This window comes from Panicum virgatum, chromosome 6N (genome assembly GCF_016808335.1).
Source record: "Panicum virgatum strain AP13 chromosome 6N, P.virgatum_v5, whole genome shotgun sequence".
NCBI classification, from domain to species: domain Eukaryota; kingdom Viridiplantae; phylum Streptophyta; class Magnoliopsida; order Poales; family Poaceae; genus Panicum; species Panicum virgatum.
In genome coordinates this window covers 32,889,645-32,911,407 of record NC_053150.1, presented here as the reverse complement: position 1 = coordinate 32,911,407, position 21,763 = coordinate 32,889,645, and the positions used below count along the sequence as shown (strand labels likewise).

General features: G+C 46.6%; 3 protein-coding genes across 3 annotated transcripts; 1 reads left to right on the top strand and 2 right to left on the bottom strand.

Moving 5' to 3' along the window:
* Positions 1–7,031: 7,031 nt before the first annotated feature.
* LOC120677682 (probable phospholipid-transporting ATPase 8) lies at positions 7,032–14,471 on the bottom strand. The gene is made up of 11 exons (XM_039958854.1): positions 13,848–14,471; positions 11,548–12,875; positions 11,352–11,462; positions 10,865–11,144; positions 10,473–10,561; positions 10,280–10,385; positions 9,809–10,015; positions 9,560–9,685; positions 8,968–9,066; positions 8,195–8,386; positions 7,032–8,084 (listed from the first exon to the last, which is right to left on the bottom strand). The coding sequence occupies exons 1-11, from the start codon at positions 14,274–14,276 to the stop codon at positions 7,575–7,577; spliced, it is 3,477 nt and encodes a 1,158-aa protein (XP_039814788.1). The 5' UTR covers positions 14,277–14,471; the 3' UTR covers positions 7,032–7,574.
* A 2,259-nt stretch (positions 14,472–16,730) lies between these two features.
* On the bottom strand, positions 16,731–18,180 carry LOC120679886. The gene has a single exon (XM_039961547.1). It carries the CDS (start codon positions 18,054–18,056, stop codon positions 16,830–16,832), a length of 1,227 nt encoding a protein of 408 aa, XP_039817481.1. The 5' UTR covers positions 18,057–18,180; the 3' UTR covers positions 16,731–16,829.
* Positions 18,181–19,213: 1,033 nt separating this feature from the next.
* On the top strand, positions 19,214–21,465 carry LOC120678080. The gene is made up of 2 exons (XM_039959238.1): positions 19,214–19,659; positions 20,109–21,465. Exons 1-2 carry the CDS (start codon positions 19,214–19,216, stop codon positions 21,463–21,465), a joined length of 1,803 nt encoding a protein of 600 aa, XP_039815172.1.
* The last annotated feature ends 298 nt before the right edge of the window (positions 21,466–21,763 follow it).

Genomic DNA, 21,763 nt, shown 5'->3' with positions numbered 1-21,763 from the left:
CTCCAGCGATCGCGGCACGCGGCCTGCGCGGCGGCCGGGCGAGCGAGGCGTGCAGCCGGCAAGCCGTTGACGCAGAGGCCCGCGCGGCGAGGCTAGCGGAGGCGAGCGGCAGGGGGGCTCCAGCGCCGAGCCGGCCGTAGGGCTCCCGGCGGACGGTCGCCAGATCCGCCCCGAGCAGGAGCTGCCGCGGGTGCGCGCGGGGGCAGGCCGTACAGGGCAGCTACGGCGGGCGCGCGGCGGGACGGCGGGGGCGGAGGCGCCTCGGAGGCGAGGCGCGGTGGCGAGGCTCGGCGAGCGCGCGCGGTCGGGCGGCGGCAGCGAGCCGGCCGGCGCTCGCGGCGCGTGACAGCGGCGGCCGCGCGCCTCCCCGACGACAGCTGCGGCGGCGGCTCCTCGCTCTCGACCTCCCCCCTCTCTCTGGCGCGCGAGGCGGTTGGCCGCGCGGGGCCCGCGCCACGGTGGCGACGGTAGCGGAGGCCGCTACCTGCGCTTGGAATGGCGGATGTCTGCCCATCCGCGACGATAGCGGATGGTTTAGCGAACACCGCTGTAGGGCCATATCCGCTAACCCCGTCTTGGAGTACGGCGCTATCCCGCACCCAGTGCGGACAGCCTAAAGGGTACCTGCAGCAACCTGCACGCAGCAGCGGCTGCCATTCGGCTGCTGCAGCACTAGCTGTAGCGCAGCCATCAAATTGGGCAGACGATTAGGGTGTATATATGTTTGAAGTCTTAGTTTTTAAACACCTAATTTACCCCTCCCTCTAGAGTGTCACGATTCTTTCAGCATCAACCCACGCTCAATCCCATCCTGTTTTCCGCTCCCCTTATGAGATCTCGCACATCAAATTGGTCTTCAATTCGCATCTCACGCTAATGGCAAACAAGTAAAACTGCAGCAACAACTATGTCCTAAACAAGGATTCTCATGTGCAACTGAAAGTTCATGGTTACATGTACACCATTAAAAAAAATCTGAAGACATTTGTATGCCATTGCGAGAACTTTGTTTTACCTATGTATCACTCCGTCCTGCTGCTACATGCTATTAGAACTTAACAGATTTTCACCCTTATGCTATTAGAACTTAACAGATTTTCACCCTTATGCTATTAGAACTTAACAGATTTTCACCCTTGATAGGTAGGATCCACCTATGGAGTTATCCATGGGTCTATCTCATCCGCTACCGGCACAAACACATCGGCTTCTCCCTTATAGGGGTAGTAAAGGGCTTTAATTTTTTTCTAGATAATCTAAGGGCCGAATCCTAAAAGATTTAGGCTCTAATCTTATTCAATTTTGATATAAAAAAATTAAAGGACAATTAAAATTGTGAAAATAGCATTAGGATTATTAGCAAACCCAAACAACCCCACCCCACCCCACCCCCCCCACCCCCCAATTGATGGAAAGGACGCCGCTGTCGGCGCCGGCGCCGCCGTCGGCCTCCCTCCCTCCGCCCCTCTCGCCCCTCTTCCGCGCGCGCCTGGGGCTAGCCCGCGCCTCCAGCCCGCCGCGCATGAAGGCCGCCGCATTCCAGGGCGCTGCCGGGACGCGGCCGAGGAGGAGCTGCTCCGCCGCAACTTGCAGCAGCAGGTGCTGCCCCTGCCCGGCGCCGCCGCCTGGGGCGCGCTCTAGTAGCCAGGGGGCTACGGCTACGGCTACGGGGCCGCGTACCCGTGGGCCCTGCATGTGCCGCAGCCGGAGGCCTACCCATCCTATCACTACCCGGCGGCGGCCACCGGTGGCGCCTGGGGCGCGTACGCATACCCGTCGGTGGCGCAGGGAGCATACGGCGGCGGATGGCTCGGCCATGGCGCCTTCTGATCGAGGCAGAGCAGCTGAGCCCGTGCGCAGAGAGTGCCGAGACGAACCTAGCTACAGTAGAGATGTCTGCAACTGCTTTGTGGTTGCGGGTGTTTTTTTTGTTGGGTGATCTGTAATACTAGTAGTATTTTGCACTTGAGTAGGAATTATGTTTTCAGAACAAGTCGAACGGTAACCAACAGCAGGTTAAGGATTCCCTCGGCTGCGTTGTTGTTGTTGGCTTGCGACCAGCCTCGATGTGCAGTTTAATTAGGAGTACTCCTATCTATCTGCTCGAGTAGCAGCAAGTAGGAAGGCGATAGCAAGTGGAGACGATCGAGCTCTGCTCATTCACGACGGACGAAATGATCATCAAAAGAACCTGGCCCTGCTGGTTGGATGCTAATCACCGTGTTCGGCTGGTTGCTTGCGGGCTGGTTCCGTCTGTTGCGGGCTGCTGCTGCCGTTCGGCGGGCTGCTTCCTGCTGGCTGCGAGGCTGCTGCTGGCTGCGAGCTGCTGCTGCCTGCTTGCTGCCGCCGCCAAGAGCTGCCTGCTGCTGCTGCCGCCAAGACCAGCCGAACACGGTGAATAAGACTTGCTCAGATTGGTCTGGTCTGGTCTGGTCGTTAAACCAGAGAGACAAGAGATGAGGACAACGCCACCCCTGTTCAACCCATAAGGTAGAATCCATAAGGTAGAGAAGTAGAAGGGTAAAGTTGTCTTCGTGCACCTCCGTTAGCCACAATTAGTGTCCATTCCGTCCAAAACCACAATTAGTGTCCATTTCGTCCAAAAGGGCACACAGGTAAAAGAAAGTTCGCGTGATGACACGCACACATGTTTCCAAACTTTTTGGTGATATACACGTAACCATGAACAATGGTATTGTTGATAGCCAAAATTGACACCAACCGGTCTGACTGGTCTGACTGAGCGGTCTGACCGGTCGAGGCACTATGGCCTGTCCGCAGGGACCGACTGGCCTGACAGGTAGGTCCGACCGGTCTGATCGGTCTAGGAGGAGTCCGAGTACAATTAGAGTTTTTAATAGATTTAGATATGTAAAAGGGTTTCTTGTGGGATAAGTCCATCCCACCCTATAAATATAAAGGGTCACGGCCGATTGAGGATATCCAATCGAACAAAATCAATACAAACTCTATTTTTTATCCTCTTTTCCAAATCCTAGTTTTTCCAACCCCATCTGCTGTTCTTCCTTCGTCTCCGCGACGTCTGAAGGCGTTCTAGGTGGCCTGCCGATCCTAGAACAATCCTACTTGCGCCTACCCTGACGGGGTCCCTCCCGGGTTAGCGTTCGCAGGCCGTCGCCGATTCTCACCGGCGACCGGTCTGATCGGTCCCCTAGACCGGTCTGACCGCTCCACACAGGAAGAGCTGCATCGAGCTCTTTCTCGCGCCGCACGATCTAGTGCGTTCGTGTGTTGACCAAAATTTGCGTCAACATACTTTTTGGCGACTCCGCTGGGGAAGAAAGATCTTGGTTAGCAAAACCGATCTAATCTACCCTAAAGAAGATGGGCTCCAACGCAGAAATCGACAATGAGAACATCATCCCTTCGACATACGAGCATCTTCCGGAGGACGTCTGTCTGCTGCTGGAGGAGCGCAAGAAGAAGCGCGATGAAGAAGATCTACAAGAGGCGCTTGCGAGCATCAAGGTCGATCGACGCGGCAAAGTCACCAAGATCAAGGAGATCGACTTCGCTTCTACCTCCACAGATGCATCTACAGAGGTAACACCTGCTGTGAGTGCTCCACCTTCTGGTGTTACTATGGAACAAATTCAGAAATTGCTAGCTGAGCGCGATGTTTATTAGGTTAATTGGCTTAGCTCTAAGGAAAGAGAATCGGCTGGTAAGAAACCAGAAACAGCCGATGAACCTCCATCTGTTTCTACTTCTGAATTTTATGTTCCTCAACCATCGGCAACATCTCCTACGAGTCAACCTCAATATGGGATGCCGATGAATTATTTCAGTGGTCAAACTGTGACACCCACATACACTGATCCCATTATGAGTATTCTGGGTTCGGCCAACATTAGCCGAACAAATGAGATTGTTCAGTACACACCACCAGAACCCCCCAGGAACTCAGTACCACATATCGGTCCTATCTCCGATGAGATGTTCGACCGATACGTGCAACGTTAGCAAAACCGGCAGAGACCGGTCAGACCGGTATACCAGTCCGGTCAGACCGGTTCCCCCCCCACCGGTTCGACCGGTCGTACCGACCGGTCCATTCGGTCAGTTTGTTTCAAACCAGCGAGAGGTATCTACATCCACACAGTCAAATTCTTCGAGTAATTTTGATAAAATGCTTACTGATTATAAGAATAATTTGGCTAATTTGCTTAGAGAAAGATTTGGAGTGGATGCTAGAAGCAAAACCCGCACATACCAAAAGCCGTATCCTACTTCGTTTGATTCGGTTGCACACCCTGCTGGTTTTAGGTTGCTTGGGTTTGTTAAATTCAGTGGGGAAGATACTAGGAGTACTTTTGAGCATATTAACCAGTATCTTGCCCAATTAGGAGAAGCTGGTTCAATAAATGAGTTGAAAGTGCGTTTATTTTCTTTATCTTTAACTGGAACAGCTTTCTCATGGTTTTCATCTTTCGCACCTAATTCTATTGGCTCATGGGAATAATTAGAGCAGAAGTTCCATGAGCACTTTTTCTGTGGGCATGATGAGCTTAAACTGTCTCACTTGACATCGGTTAGACAATCACGTGATGAATCTGTCAATGATTACATAAGACGATTCCGTGATATAAAAACCGATGCTTTAGTGTGAATATTGCAGAGAAAGATTTAGCTGATTTGGCTTTTAATGACTTGCGCTCTCATATTAAAGAAAGGTTAGAGGGCTATGATTTCTTTACTATTACTCAGGTGCATTAAAGAGCTTTGGCTGTAGAAAGCCGAAACAAAGAGTCTCAAGAATCCCATAGGCATCATCGTTCTAGTGTGCATACTTTAGTGTGCAATTCAGATTGTTCGGACGATGAGTCTAATGATGTATATGCTGCAGAGTTTGCTTGGCCATCTCAAGCTAAACCATTTACTTGTTCTGCTCTTAAACCGATTCAGAAAAATCGGCAAGATGAACGATTTACTTTTGATGTATCCAAGTGCGAGAGGATATTTGATGAGTTATATAGAATTAGATATGTCAAGATGTCACATACTCTACCGCCGCTTGAAGAGTTGAAGCGGCGAGCATATTATAAATTTCATAATATTTTTTCACATGCTACCAATGATTGCAATGTGTTACGTAGACAAATTCAATCGGCCATTAATGAAGGACGGTTGGTTATTCTTAATATGCAGGTTGATTAGAATCCTTTCCCAGTGCATATGTTGGAATTGTATAATCCTAAAGTGCTAGTTCGGCCGAGTCAAGCCGAATCAACCAAGGGGAAGAATGTAGTTATTGGTGATGAAAGACCTGAAAAGAAGCTGACACAGAAGACCCCTCAAGGCGCAAAAACACTCGGGGGGCAAGACAAGAAGAAGAAGGCCGACAACAAGTCGACCGGTCTGACCGGCCACAGCGGCGGTCTAACCGGTTCGACCGGTCTGACCGGTCATGGAACCGGTCTGACCGGTGCGCCCAGTAAATTTGGGAACTCTTCCAAAATCAAGACAAGGCTGAGTTTTAAGAAACTCTTGGCCAAATATGAGAAGGAAGGGAGTGCTCAGAGACAGAAGAGGCGACCAAGCGAAGTCAAGAATACGGGATCATCGTCAAAACATCAAGAGCAATTGAGTCGAGTTAATTATACTTCATCTAGTGGACCGATTGCTCCATTGTATTGCTGATATTCTTACTTTAATACACCTATGAATTATAGTAGGATGCATATGCAATCATATTATATTCAATATCCTCCTATGTATCCAAATCATGCATTACTACAAAGACCGATTGTTGCCAGCAATAATCCGATCAAACAAGATGTTGATTGCAGCAAGGAGAATGAGAAGAGCAAAGAGCAAGATTCAAAGTTTTTACAGCCGTGGTGGTGTCCCTCAGGCTTGTCTCTTACTCAGAAGCGAAGGCTGCAACGTATGCGCAAGAAGGAGGCAATGGAACAATAGGTGGAGACTATGCCAAAGACATCAGCGATAATGAAGATGGTGTGGCGGCCCAAACAAGTTGTTTCAAAATCGACTTGAGCAAGACATGGCCGATAATTGTTTATCGCCCTTAGCACAAAAAATAGCCGATGTAATATTAACCATCGCCCTTAGACAATTTTGGTTCAGAATAATATTTTTTGGCAAGCAAGCTTTACCAAAAAACAGGGGGGCATATGTTGACAGCCAAAATTGGCACCAACCGGTCTGACTGGTTTGACCGAGCGGTCTGACCGGTCTAGGCACTGTGGCCTGTCCGGCAGGGACCGACCGGTAGGTCCGACCGGTCTGACCGGTCTAGGAGGAGTCCGAGTACAATTAGAGTTTTTAATAGATTTAGATCTGTAAAAGGATTCTTTGCAGGATAAGTCCATCCCACCCTATAAATATAAAGGGTCACGGCCGATTGAAGATATCCAATCGAATAAAATTAATACAAACTCTACTTTTTATCCTCTTTTCCAAACACTAGCTTTTCCAACCCCATCTGCTGTTCTTCCTTCGTCTCCGCGACGTCTAAAGGCGTTCTAGGTGACTTGCCGATCCTAGAACAATCCTACATGCGCCTACCCTGACGGGGTCCCTCCCGAGTTAGCGTTCGCAGGCCGTCGCCGATTCTCACCGGCGACCGGTCTGACCAGTCCCCTAGACCGGTCTGACCGCTCCACGTAGGAAGAGCTGCATCGAGCTCTTTCTCGCGCCGCACGATCTAGTGCGTTCGTGTGTTAACCAAGATTTGCGTCAACAGGTATCCATGTAAAAGACTAACCTGTGACTTACTGAGGGCATGTCACTGAATTTCGTTCCGATCCAGTGGGAGCCTGGGAGATATGATAGCCATTCGATATTCAATGACGAATGTAGCTTACTGAAACGACATGCTATATGTTGCCTTTTTTTTTTACTACCATTGCTCGACTCTGAGCTAATTTAACATCTGGTTCAACTGAGTTTTAACTTCGATCAAATTTTATATATTTCTTCTGATTTTACTGACTTCTAAATTTACTACAGCACTTGCTAAAACAGTGGATGCAAGCGTCGGCAAGGAATGATCCAAAGAAAACGACTTTGAACTGGACATGTCTAAGTACATACAGAACTCGCATGCACTTGGCGCATTGTAGGATATCAACTTGTTCGCACAAGACCACTATTTTTTTCCTAATACAATGCTACATACACTATGCTACGGAAATCGTATTTGCAGCTTCGGTCATGCCATACATCATCCTATGGAAATCTTCATTGACGTTTGCTTCATGATGAATTGATGACCCACCCACCACAAACATAGAACGTCCGAGAGGGTACAGTGTAGACCATAAACGTGATCCAATATCAATTTGTCGATTGAAGTTCCATCCACTCAAGTAAAGATTCGCTGCTTCCATTCTGATATTTGGCAGACGCACAGCTATAACCTGAACCTATAACTTTACGGGCATAAACCTAAAAGTATGTACAGAATCTAATAGACTGACACCTCTCTGTTTATACACACTGCCGCTGACATCATGATCTAGAAAGTCAAGCATACTGCATGAATACTGACTGTACATATTTTCACTCGGTAGCATCTTATACCACTAGCATCACCAATTCTTTGAGTTAGTTCTCTGAACTTGATCGTGGTACTGTGGGTAATACAGTGTCCTTGATATTTTGTACACGAAGAATGGGAGCAAGGCCGTGACCACAATCATTAGAGTTGATAGCCAGTACAAAGGGCTCGATGCACAAGCTTCCAAGAAAACATGATATGCTGTGGTTGATATTGCCGGGGGAAACAGTCCATAGGTTACCAGAAATGCGTACCAGATTAGTATGCTGCCCCAGATGACAAAATGCTGTATCCAGGTGAAATAGCTGATGTAGAGAGCTAGTTGGCAGTTCACGGTCCACACTACGCAAGTGTACATGGTCACTCCAAGGATGTCAAACCCAGCAACGCGACCATCCTGTCTGACAGCCTGAATCAGAACAGCGTTGAGGGAGCCAAAGTATATGATTATTGAGCAGCACATCCCATTTAACATCCAGCTGAGTATTCGGGACCAACTGAAGAATACATTATTCACACCATCTAGATGTAGTGAAGGGACCTGTGATATGCAAGGGGATTAAGAAAATGATTAGGAAGAAAAGAAATGAACCGATGCAAGGCTACAAATATTTGATTCCAAGACCAAATTATGTATAGGAGATTACAAACCTCAAGACAAACACGGGAAGAGACATCCTTGTCAAAAACACCAAGAGCGATGACAGGGAGAGATGTGAAGGCGACATTATAAAAAGAGATGAACCAGTCATTGTATGCAGGCTGGGCTGAGAACATAGCATGGGCCTCGAACCAGAAGAGTGTAAAGCCGAATGTGATGTTCTTGAAGAAAAAATAGCATATCTATTCATATCACAAAATGCAGATTGTCAAAAAAAAAAGAGAGCTAAACTGAGAGCGCCATAATAACACCATACTTTGCTACATAGTGTTAGAATAATACCAAAACAACATGAGAAAGTTAGAGATATTGCACACCTAGGAAGGGTTGATATCTTTTTTTCACGGCACATAAGCTTAGCCAGATACACAAATAATATTCTTTTGGGAGATAAAAGGAAGTATGAAGAGAGACATGATCATGTTGCAAGGAAATCAAGGGTCTCTTTTCATTTTTAGGCGAATATGTTACAGCATGTTAGATTACAACCTCCAGTACAAAACTAGTGTCATCTTAGGACATGTACAATCAGACTTTTTAAATGCAACTGCTACACATACAAATATTTGATTTTTAAAATTAAAATTATATTAGTATATGAATTATCAAGAGTTCTTCTACAACAATAGAATTAAACGAACTATTACATAATGACAAAAGCTGTGTCATGGAGACCATGTCAATGCCCGAAAGGTGAAAAAAATGAGACTGGAGGGACTAGTTCACTGCAGAATTAAAAGAACCAGAAGAGGCAGTGCTTTACCATAGCTGCAATACGACGATAACACCAATGTCCATGCACAAGAAGTAACCGCTCTAAGAAACGAAACTGAGCTATTGCAAAGTCACTCGCCATCACAGCCTATAATAAAAGCACCATGAGCTGTCAGATAAACATAAAGCAGATACAAAATTCAGTTGCATTTAAAACTGTTGAAATGAAAGGACTGTTGAATATAAGATTCTATCGGATATTGCTTTGCAGTTTCAATGCATACCACTAGCTCAACATGAAAAATATGAACAGGTGATTTCTCAAAAATAATAAAAAAGTGCCCTTTCCACAACACAAATATCTGAAAGGTAGGAGATCAACTGGTCATCAAGATATTTAATATGATCTGGAGCACTGTCCTTAAATTTAAATACAATACAGAACAACTTGAGGCAACAGGGAAGTTCCTTCTAAGTTGACTATCGAGCAAGTAATTTGTTGATTGTTGTAAGTAAAAAACATGATAACTTATGATTGTAGTTCTTTTCAGTCCATTTCAAGAATCAAAGCAAAGGCAAAATCCGTAACAGTAGAATAAGTGACCAATCCAGAAAGGAATGTAGTGCACAAAATTGCAGACCTGCATTCCTTCAGCGCCACTTATTCCAACCCCAATGTCAGCCTCTTGTAGCATACCAACATCATTTGCTCCATCGCCAATAGCCAGAGTAGTTTTACCAGTCCTAATTTTAACCAGCCTGGTGACCTGAAACATACCAAGTAGCTACTAAACTTACAAACCAGTGCTTTCTGTTCCGGACAAATTTAAACACATGTGTGAACTTAAGGAGTAGTCAAACAAATGCAATATCTTGTGGTTGTTACTGACCAGTGCTTTCTGTTTTGGAGAAATCCGACAACATAAAACAGATGCACAGTTGACTGCTAGATCCAGAAATGAGTTCTTAAGGCTGCTCGTGAGAGCATGTGTCAGAGCATTGCCATCAATGATAAGAGCAAATGAAGTTGAAGTTCCTTTCCGGGAAATTATTGCTCTAGCATCTTGTAATTTTCTATGAATTTCTTCATACGGAGCCTGTATGAAAAGATAGAAAATGTTAGAACAGTGGAGTATACATGACATAAGCTGATTTTATACAGCACATCTGTTTGCCCCTACGGCATATGCTACTCAGATGATCTAATAATATTTTTACTTATTGGCATCATGTATGTGCATTTCATGAAAAAGCATCTTGCGAATTTGATAGCATTTCAAAAATGGTTTAAAATTTTTAATATTATTTCTATTTTATACAAAAAAGCAAACAAAAAGTGTCTCTTTTTCTTGATTTCATACCATGCTGTTTCCTTCTCCACTGCACCCCCCTGAAGCACTTGCACTTGAGTTATCCAGCGTGATAAAAATTTCCTCCATCTCTTTCCTCAGTAGGTTACATGAGTAACTAGATACCAAGCACCAAATATACATTTAACTTTATGGTAGTGATGAAATATCAGTTTTGAGATATGTAACAGCATATCGAACTAACCCTATGTTGACAGCTGTCTCCAACTTGTCTCCAGTTAGAATCCAGACCTTAATTCCAGCTTGTGCAAGTTTGTGAATACACTCAGGAACCTGAAGGAAATTAGAGTTGATACGAGCATTGATCATGTACTGTATAAGATTTGAATATTTATAAATTTTCCTCATCGAATATCAAAAGAAGAGACAAGTGAAACTATATGATAAGACTATCTAGAAAACAAACAAACTATGTGACAGTAACAAAATAAAAGCCCAACAAATGTTTTTTATTTTGCATAGGAGAGGGGACAAGAGAACCTATTCCTCAACAGGCATGGATGCATGCTAATAATCGAAAATAGAAAAAGGTTTGTCTATTCAGATAAATATAGCACAATGTAGCAGTCAACACACCCCGTTTTGCAATCTGTCCTCCACTGCAGTAGCACCTAAGAGAACCAAATCCTTCTCGATATAATCAGATGCCTTCTCCACAGCTTCATCATGATCAGTATGTACAGAATTCTTGGCAGCTGAGTACTCCTGATTCCACAGAACATATTGTTCCTCTGTAAGTTCACGATATGCAAGTACCAGGGTCCGGAGACCTGCCTCAGAATACTCATTGATATGACACTTCGTTTTGGTCAGACAAGTTTTTCCAGTATCTTTGGAGAGCCGTTCAAATATTACACTGAAGCACAAAGATGAAAAGACAATGATACACATTTCAACACAACTTGGAGAAATCTTCAAAATATTAGAATGTGAAATTCACAGCTTCAAACTTTAAGGCTAATAGCCTAATACTATCATGATATGTACATTAAATAAGATTATAAAAGCAAATACAGTGTCGAATATAAAATATTTCCATCACATGTAAAAAAGATTATCAAACCTGTCAGCTCCTTTGCAGAACAGGAATAGCCGACACTCTTCTGTCCTCACAATAACAGACATACGCTTACGAGCACTGCTGAACTCTAAGATGTTGAGTAGTTTATAGGTTCTGAAATGAAAATAAGGCATCATGAACAAGGCCATGTTGACCGTTTTGAAGAACAATCACTAAGAACAATGGAAATGATAAGCACCTATCCACCTTTCCACCAGAAACAGGATCATATTCATGGACTGATATCGTCGTCTGTGCCCTATGATAAAATTCAAAACCAAACTCTCTTGCAGCTGTAACAAGAGCTCCTTCATCAGGAGACTCAGCTTCATAAGGCATACCGGAAGAATTTTTATCTGCCACAGGAATTGCAGTATGACAAACAGCTAGCACTCGGAAAAACATCTCTATAGCATCCCTAGAACATTCTTTGGCCCATCTTCCATTCATCAAACGATCATCAGTGAAGTTGAATCCCTTAACTAATCTCTTGAATTCAGTAGCATCCTTGTGGTCATACTTGCCAGTAGTTTCAGCTATTTCTCCATAAGACGTCTCAACTTCTGTAGGACTACTCCCATAAGCAACACCAGCGATGGAACATTTCAAGAACTCCATCGAGTTGCATGTTAATGTCCCTGTTTTGTCAGACAGTATAGTATGAACTTGACCAAGTTCTTCATTCAAATTGGAAGTGCGAGCTCTTGCAGGTTTATCAGACTCTGCGCAATACATATTTTGGTCCTGATTTATGAATGTGCTCTGTAACACCTTGACAATTTCTATTGATATATACAGTGAAATGGGCACCAAGCACAGATACAGCATAAGGCTTGTGAGAAAATGGCAAAAAGCTGCAAAGGATGCTCTATTTGGATCAAAGAATATATTTGCTTGATCTGGTCTGAGGTACCATGCATAGTTTCCAGGACTTATCTCATGCTTTGTTTTCATCCCAAACACAATTGACCCGAACGTTGCAATGACAAAGAGTATCACAAAAAGGAGATATATTATTTTATCCATTCTTCGTTCAACTGAACTCCTCTTTGACGGTGGCTCCATTGCATTTTGCATCACCTTGGTATCGTGCCCTGTGAATATTACTGTGCCATATATATAGCTTGTATTGCGAAGTTTCGAGTCCCTTAGCAGGATCTGCTGTGGAGACAAAGGATATTGTTGCTCATTGTAGTACAATGTCCCTAAGAAAGAATACAGTTTCTCATTCGGATCCTCGCACTGAATGAAAGCCTTGAAGCTATGGAAACAGTGCTCCTCATTCAAGCTCATAGTCGCCTCTAATGCTTGTTTCCTCTTCAAGTTTGTCTCTCCATCAAGGTTCATCGTCTCAACATAGCATATTCCATCGCCATTGCTAGACGAGAGAAAAAGAAGATCAGCAGGGAAGAACTCATCCTTTTTAACTTTCACTATATCACCAACTCGAAGCTTCTTCCATTCTGTCTCATGAAATGATTGGGTCCCATCATACACCTCAACCTTCCTATTGTTCACTTCTATGTCCTATGTAAAAGAAGGAGAAAATAAGCTTAGTATAGTAAACATTTAAGAAAAGAATATGTATACGTTGCTGGAAAAAAAATACTCCAGCACAATATGTTTCCACCTAAATTTCACTAACACAGTGGAAATAGCTTAACTAGTTAATTTGCAGTAGAATCATGAAGGTTTAAAGAAACGTTTATGTGGGCGATTTTACAGTTTGGTTACGGAGAAAAAGGTACCCCCAAATAAGCCTTGTGTGGGTAACAGAAGGTTCCGCAGCGCATATGGCAGAACATTTCACTATGGCAGTTTTGGAGGAACTACTGAAGAAAATGCCACCAGATCACTACACCGAAATTTATGGTATGGAAGATAAATGGAAAAAAACATAATGTTTGATGAAGCCCTTGTCACCAGCAGCTTGGTAATAGAGAATCAGCATGGATATGTGAACAAATATGTCCTGGCCCAAGTGCAATGCTACCTACATTGTGACCACAAACCAACCATTCCCAACGCGAGACAGCAGCTATTAATACCAAGCCCTTGGATCACAGGCACAAACTAAGTATGGCCCTCCACAGTTCCGTGCACATAAGCATGCCATGATGGCAATGATAGAGCGTTCGCAGGACTTAAATAGCAATTGAACACTGTGACTACCTAAAGATCTAGACACTGTACGTCAGTACATGTGAGTAACAGAAGATGCCTCAGAGATCAACTAGAACTGTTAAGCTGCATTGCAAGCGCACAAAATTGTTTAGTTAGGGGACGGCAGCCCCGATGCCTTCCGCAACCAGAAACCAGTCGCCCCGAGCATTTAGCGTGTCAAATCAAATCGACCCCCATCTGCCGATCCCGATTTCGTGAACTAGCCAATCCACCCACAGTCCCACACGGTGGGGGCGGGGGATCAGCAACAACCAGCCCCTATGCCTTCCGCAACCCGCGGAGCAGAGCAGAACAGACAGCAGAGCGGCGGCTGACCTGCTGCTTCCGGCGCCAGTCCTCGACGGCCTCCTTCGCCATGGCGGCGCTGACGACGACGACGAGCGGGAGCAGGACGGAGACGGCGCGGTAGGGCGCGAGCGGGCTGAAGGAGACGCAGGCAACGACGAGGAAGAAGCAGTTGGCGGCGCGGCGGAACTGCTCGAAGAGCGACTTGGGCACGAAGCTCGCCGGGGTGTACTTGGTGGTCGAGATCGCGTTCCCCGGGTACGCCGCGCCGCCGCCGTCGGCCGGGAACGAGGAGGGCGCGTTGCAGCGGACCGCGCGGGAGAACCCCGGCGCGGCGGCGGCGGGGGACGCCGGGAAGGGGGCGGGAGCGGCGGCGGCCGCGGTGGGAGTAGCGGCCGCCGGAGTGGCGGCGGAGGCGAGCTCCACGAGGGGGCGCTCGTCGGTGTCCGTGGCGGGCATGGCGGCCGGCGGCGCGAGGCGGGGCGGGGAGGGGAGCAGGATCTGGGTTTGGGGACGGTTGGTGAGTGTGTGCTCGCACGTCGCGGGCTGCGCGTCGAGCGCGTGGGTTGTGGCGTGCACGGGCGCGGGCAGATCGGGGTGAGGAAGTGGTGTGGTGGTGGCGGGAGTGATGCTTGCGTCGCAGGAGCCAGGCGCGCCCGGCGTGGTGGTGGGCCACTGATCTCTATTTTTCTCACACTCCTCAACTCTATCTCCCACACTCATCATACTCTATATTCTAATCTTCTATATTTTCTACTCAAATTTATTTTACCCTGATGCTGATTTTCAAGTTGACCGTAACTTTCCTTTCTCCCGATCAATTTTTTTCACCAAAACACATGGTAGGCCCACTGTGCTCACATATCTCCTCCCCCACCGCATATCCCACTCCTGTGATTCCCCCTCTTCCTCACCCGCTCTCTTCCTCCCTCTATCTCCTTTTTCTGGATTTCTCCTTCTAGATCCAGGCGCGGCTCCCCCACGAGCGGCGGCGGCGCTCCCCGGCAAGCGGCGCGATGCGAGCGGCAGCGCGAGCGGCGGCGCGAGCCGCGGCGGGGCCGGCGGCACGAGCGGCGGCCCGACCCGCGGCGGGTCCGGCGGCGCTAGCGGCGGCGGGAGGCGCGGTGCTCCGGCAGGGGCGGCGGCGCTCGCCACCAGCACCGCCCCCCGCCCCAATCCATTTTTTTCTTTTTTTTTCTTTTTCATACAAAAATTTTTAGAAAAAATGTTACCCGAGTTTTTAATTTGGACGTACATTTTTTGTTTCTTCTCTTTGATAAATTTCTCTATTTCAAATTTTTTCTCGTAAATTTTTTTTGTCTCATCAATTTGTTTCTTGAATTTTTTCTACCCAACAATTTTAACTTGAAAAATTATCTATCTCATAAAAAATTATTTGAATTTTTTTTCTCGGAAAACGACAATTTTTTTTCTAAAAACGAAAAAAGTCGCTATCGAAAAATCGACCGTACGGAACCTTCTTACACTCGACTGTAAACTAGCCATGCCCCTATTTTACTCACCCCCTATTTTACTCACCCTTTCTATAGTCGCTGACGAGTGAAACCCACCTTCCCAACCTCTATCTACTCCCAACATCCTCTCCACCTCCCTCTATCCCCCCTCACACCCTCCCTGCGCCGCCGCTGCCACCACCACCTTACCTCCGCGCCTCCCTGCGCCCGCCTCCACGCCGGCGACACCCGTGTAGGCCGGTGGCGCTCGTGGCCGGCGGTGCAGGGGTTCACGGTGGCGGCGAAAGAGCAGGGGATGGTGGCGCAGCAGGCGGAGGACCCTGGCAGCGGCGGCGGACGTCCTTCTCTCCCCTCCTTCTCCCTCTCTCTCTTCCTCCGCCTCCCCTGCAGGGCACCCCAACCTCCTCGCAGCCTCTATGGCCACCGTTCCCTGGAGCCGCAAGGCCGCACCACCCCTCCTTTGCTCCCTCCGCCAGAGGGCTCGGTGGGCGAGGTCATGCTGGCGGGCGGATCCGGGTGCGCGGTCGAGGCAGTGCAGCCTCCTCCTCCTCCGGCGCGTTGCGGGATGGAACTCTTCGGCGGGTGACACCTTCCTGGGCAAGCGCGGTCAGGGGCGGATGCGGGGGGGGGGGGGCTCCAGCCCCCCCTAAGAGCCCATAAGTACATGTAAATTACTGTAGCAAAGCTTCAAATCACCATTAAATTTTTACACAAATCAATATTTTTATTGTTTCAGCCCCCCCTCCCCTCTCATTTTGCATCCTCCGCTGAGCGCGGTGGCCCTCTCCCTCTCCTCCGCGTGGCGACGGTGCCCATGGCGGCGACAGCCTTGAGGGCGTCCGTACACCTTCCTCTCTCTGACGTTCCGATGGCGCAATGGGGCAGGGTGCCCTCTAGCGGCGGAGAACACCGCGCTAGCAGCTTCCGGAGGTTGGGCTTGGCAGGGCCCGCGCCATGTCTACGCGTAGCGGACATCCGAGACGTCCGCTAGAAATAGCTGATCCTGTTCCTCCCGCTTAGGTAGCGTGCCTGATAGAGGGCGTCGGTGCCGCAGTTTTTACTCTATAAGGCTATTCCCAGTGCAACGTTTCACTTTGCAGTTTCCAAGGATGCCATGTCATCCCATGAGGTGTGTTCTGATGAATGAAACAGGGAGCCCCAGTGCATGGTTTGAATTCGCGGTTTCATAGACTGTCCATAGCATTTATTAGTCACATGCTATTGTGATAAGGTGTTCCATGCAATTATGTGGTCACTTGTATTTCTTCTAACTCGATCAAGCAGTAGAATACTCGAATTATGATATGCATGAAAGATCTAGCAATATAGTGAAATTTAAATATCAACCAAAAAATATTAAACAAAGAGTAACTTAATAATGATACGAGATAAATCGCATCACATATATAAAATATATTACATATATAGTAACCCAAACTCAAGATACATAACCCAAACAAAGAGTAACTTATATCAATAATGATACGAGATAAATTGTATCGTTTATATAAAATATATTACATATAGTAACCCAAACTCAAGATGTGTTTCGGCGGGCCCTTGACCTTCTCCAAATATGCTCAATCAAATCCTTCTTAAGTTGTTTATGGGTTGAGCTATCTCGAATATCAGCATCCTTCTCTAGTACTCTTTCAAATGTGACATAATCTTCAGGGGAGAACGCTGGTGCATGAACAGTCGTTGTACTTGGAGCCTCGTTCAAATCAAGATCCTCTTCAATATTGTCATTTGTTTTTTCATCTTCGACTATCATATTGTGAAGTATGAGGCACGCTAGCACAACTTTCTCAAGTTGTCCTCGATCATGTAGACGAGCTGGTCTCTTCAAAATGCAAAAGCGACGTCGCAAGACACCAAATGCTCGTTCAATATCCTTTCTCTTCGATTCTTGTTCCTGTGCAAATAATTTGTCCTTCTCCGTGATCGGCAAGGATATGCTCTTCACAAATACAGCCCATTCAGGGTATATTCCATCAGCAAGATAATAACCAGTACTGTACTGATTTCCATTGACCGCGTAGTGCACTTGAGGAGCTTGCCCCTTTAGCTCTTCAATAAATAGAGTTGATTGGTTAAGAACATTGATATCATTATTAGAACCAGCAACTCCAAAGAATGCATGCCAAATCCAAAGATCATGAGAAGCCACGGCCTCAAGTATTATGGTTGGGACTTTTTGATCACCCCGAGTGAATTGGCCCTTCCATGCATTGGGACATCTTTCCCACTGCCAATGCATACAGTCAATACTACCGAACATGCCAGGAAAACCTTGACTCTCGCCAATTTTAAGCAAACGCTCAGCATCTTCCACAGTAGGGTGCCTCAAATAGTGTCCACCAAAAACTGCGATAACACCTTCAGCAAACATCTTCATCGCCTCTAATCCAGTACTGTCACCAATTTTTAAATATTCATCTAGATGATCTGCAGCACTACCATTAGCCAATTGACGAATAGCCGTCGTGCATTTTTGCAGTGGTGTTAGGCCTTGACGATTAAGAGCATCCAACTTTGTAATGAAATAATCAGACCATTTTCCTAACTCATCAACGATGCGTAGAAAGAGTGGCCTGGACATACGGAATCTCCGTCGAAAAACATTTGGCGGGTACAGAGGATTATCTGAGAAATAATCATCAACCAGATGCTGATGGTACTGCTCCCTTGGCCTTCTGATGTACTTCCTTGGAGCACTTCGAGGATCATACGCAGCTTCATGCAGATCTTCTAAGCTTGACATCAGAACTTGAGTTGCCTCATCGATGACATCATCAAAAATTTCCTCCTCGGCGAGGAAGTCATCCCAGTCACCAGAGATGTTGCTTGTTGGGTCAGGAGAGTGGTCAGAAGAGAAATTAACATAACCTCCCCTAAAATATACATAAATGATATGGTCAGAACAGAAACTTTGCAGGTCGCACAAGACATTTTCGAGTCTGAAAACTGATTAAAGTCATACTGTTTTCATATGCAAGAAAATGTCTGATTGCAGAAGCATATGAACACTGAGTAAAATTATGAAATGCTTGTGCTTGTACTAGATCATGCAAACTGTATGGGTGTCCACATCCAGTAAATTCCATGTATTCAGCATCATTATGTAACCTATGTGCCAGTTCATTAGGTTAGTTCCTTCCAAATTGTTTAATCAGAAACTCTCGACAGTACCAAGGATTTGGCATTCGTACTCATCAATTATTAACCTGAATACAAGCATTCGTGCTGCTAAAATCAAACATTGGAGGGAGCGTACCAGGGATTTGAGCATTGGTTTGCTTGGGGGGAATGAATCGCACCACTCCCACCAGGTACGGCTTGCCATCCTGCAGCAAGAGGTGCCGGCGGCAGTTGCCCAGCAGGACCCGAAGTGAACGGCGGCGGCGCTCCCGCAGGAACCGAAGGGAACGGCGGCGGCGGCGCTCCCGCTGGAACTGGCTGTGGTGGTGGTGCTGGTGATGGCGGCGGCGGCACCTTCCGCTCGCTCGCTCCACTTCTCTTCTCCCTGGTCAGCATCTGGTTCCGTCGGAGAAGCACCGGCGAGAGGAGCCACGATTGGAGCAGGGGTGGTGCGGATTGGGCCTGGATGGAAAAGCAAGGGTGGGAGATATACGGGAGAATGGCGGGAGCGAGGGTCGGGGCGCGGGTGGGAAGAGCTCGCTCGCAGAAAATTTTCCCGTCGCCGCACCGGATCTGCGGAAGAAACACGATGAGCCCCAGTGCAGTTTCTTCCGCGTGCCAAGGCCTGGGTAACGGTGCCGGCCTCGTTTCGTCTGGACGAAACTTGTATCCTCTCTCTCCTCTTCAATTTCTTGCCACATCACCACAAAAGCTGATGTGTCATCTAATAAATGTGCATGAAACCCTGATGACATCCTGCACTGGGAATAGCCTAACGCGATGAGGCCGGCACCGTTACCCAGGCCTTGGCACGCGGAAGAAACTGCACTGGGGCTCATCGTGTTTCTTCCGCAGATCCGGTGCGGCGACGGGAAAATTTTCTGCGAGCGAGCTCTTCCCACCCGCGCCCCGACCCTCGCTCCCGCCATTCTCCCGTATATCTCCCACCCTTGCTTTTCCATCCAGGCCCAATCCGCACCACCCCTGCTCCAATCGTGGCTCCTCTCGCCGGTGCTTCTCCGACGGAACCAGATGCTGACCAGGGAGAAGAGAAGTGGAGCGAGCGAGCGGAAGGTGCCGCCGCCGCCATCACCAGCACCACCACCACAGCCAGTTCCAGCGGGAGCGCCGCCGCCGCCGTTCCCTTCGGTTCCTGCGGGAGCGCCGCCGCCGTTCACTTCGGGTCCTGCTGGGCAACTGCCGCCGGCACCTCTTGCTGCAGGATGGCAAGCCGTACCTGGTGGGAGTGGTGCGATTCATTCCCCCCAAGCAAACCAATGCTCAAATCCCTGGTACGCTCCCTCCAATGTTTGATTTTAGCAGCACGAATGCTTGTATTCAGGTTAATAATTGATGAGTACGAATGCCAAATCCTTGGTACTGTCGAGAGTTTCTGATTAAACAATTTGGAAGGAACTAACCTAATGAACTGGCACATAGGTTACATAATGATGCTGAATACATGGAATTTACTGGATGTGGACACCCATACAGTTTGCATGATCTAGTACAAGCACAAGCATTTCATAATTTTACTCAGTGTTCATATGCTTCTGCAATCAGACATTTTCTTGCATATGAAAACAGTATGACTTTAATCAGTTTTCAGACTCGAAAATGTCTTGTGCGACCTGCAAAGTTTCTGTTCTGACCATATCATTTATGTATATTTTAGGGGAGGTTATGTTAATTTCTCTTCTGACCACTCTCCTGACCCAACAAGCAACATCTCTGATGACTGGGATGACTTCCTCGCCGAGGAGGGAATTTTTGATGATGTCATCGATGAGGCAACTCAAGTTCTGATGTCAAGCTTAGAAGATCTGCATGAAGCTGCGTATGATCCTCGAAGTGCTCCAAGGAAGTACATCAGAAGGCCAAGGGAGCAGTACCATCAGCATCTGGTTGATGATTATTTCTCAGATAATCCTCTGTACCCGCCAAATGTTTTTCGACGGAGATTCCGTATGTCCAGGCCACTCTTTCTACGCATCGTTGATGAGTTAGGAAAATGGTCTGATTATTTCATTACAAAGTTGGATGCTCTTAATCGTCAAGGCCTAACACCACTGCAGAAATGCACGACGGCTATTCGTCAATTGGCTAATGGTAGTGCTGCAGATCATCTAGATGAATATTTAAAAATTGGTGACAGTACTGGATTAGAGGCGATGAAGATGTTTGCTGAAGGTGTTATCGCAGTTTTTGGTGGACACTATTTGAGGCACCCTACTGTGGAAGATGCTGAGCGTTTGCTTAAAATTGGCGAGAGTCAAGGTTTTCCTGGCATGTTCGGTAGTATTGACTGTATGCATTGGCAGTGGGAAAGATGTCCCAATGCATGGAAGGGCCAATTCACTCGGGGTGATCAAAAAGTCCCAACCATAATACTTGAGGCCGTGGCTTCTCATGATCTTTGGATTTGGCATGCATTCTTTGGAGTTGCTGGTTCTAATAATGATATCAATGTTCTTAACCAATCAACTCTATTTATTGAAGAGCTAAAGGGGCAAGCTCCTCAAGTGCACTACGCGGTCAATGGAAATCAGTACAGTACTGGTTATTATCTTGCTGATGGAATATACCCTGAATGGGCTGTATTTGTGAAGAGCATATCCTTGCCGATCACGGAGAAGGACAAATTATTTGCACAGGAACAAGAATCGAAGAGAAAGGATATTGAACGAGCATTTGGTGTCTTGCGACGTCGCTTTTGCATTTTGAAGAGACCAGCTCGTCTACATGATCGAGGACAACTTGAGAAAGTTGTGCTAGCGTGCCTCATACTTCACAATATGATAGTCGAAGATGAAAAAACAAATGACAATATTGAAGAGGATCTTGATTTGAACGAGGCTCCAAGTACAACGACTGTTCATGCACCAGCGTTCTCCCCTGAAGATTATGTCACATTTGAAAGAGTACTAGAGAAGGATGCTGATATTCGAGATAGCTCAACCCATAAACAACTTAAGAAGGATTTGATTGAGCATATTTGGAGAAGGTCAAGGGCCCGCCGAAACACATCTTGAGTTTGGGTTACTATATGTAATATATTTTATATAAACGATACAATTTATCTCGTATCATTATTGATATAAGTTACTCTTTGTTTGGGTTATGTATCTTGAGTTTGGGTTACTATATATGTAATATATTTTATATATGTGATACGATTTATCTCGTATCATTATTAAGTTACTCTTTGTTTAATATTTTTTGGTTGATATTTAAATTTCACTATATTGCTAGATCTTTCATGCATATCATAATTCGAGTATTCTACTGCTTGATCGAGTTAGAAGAAATACAAGTGACCACATAATTGCA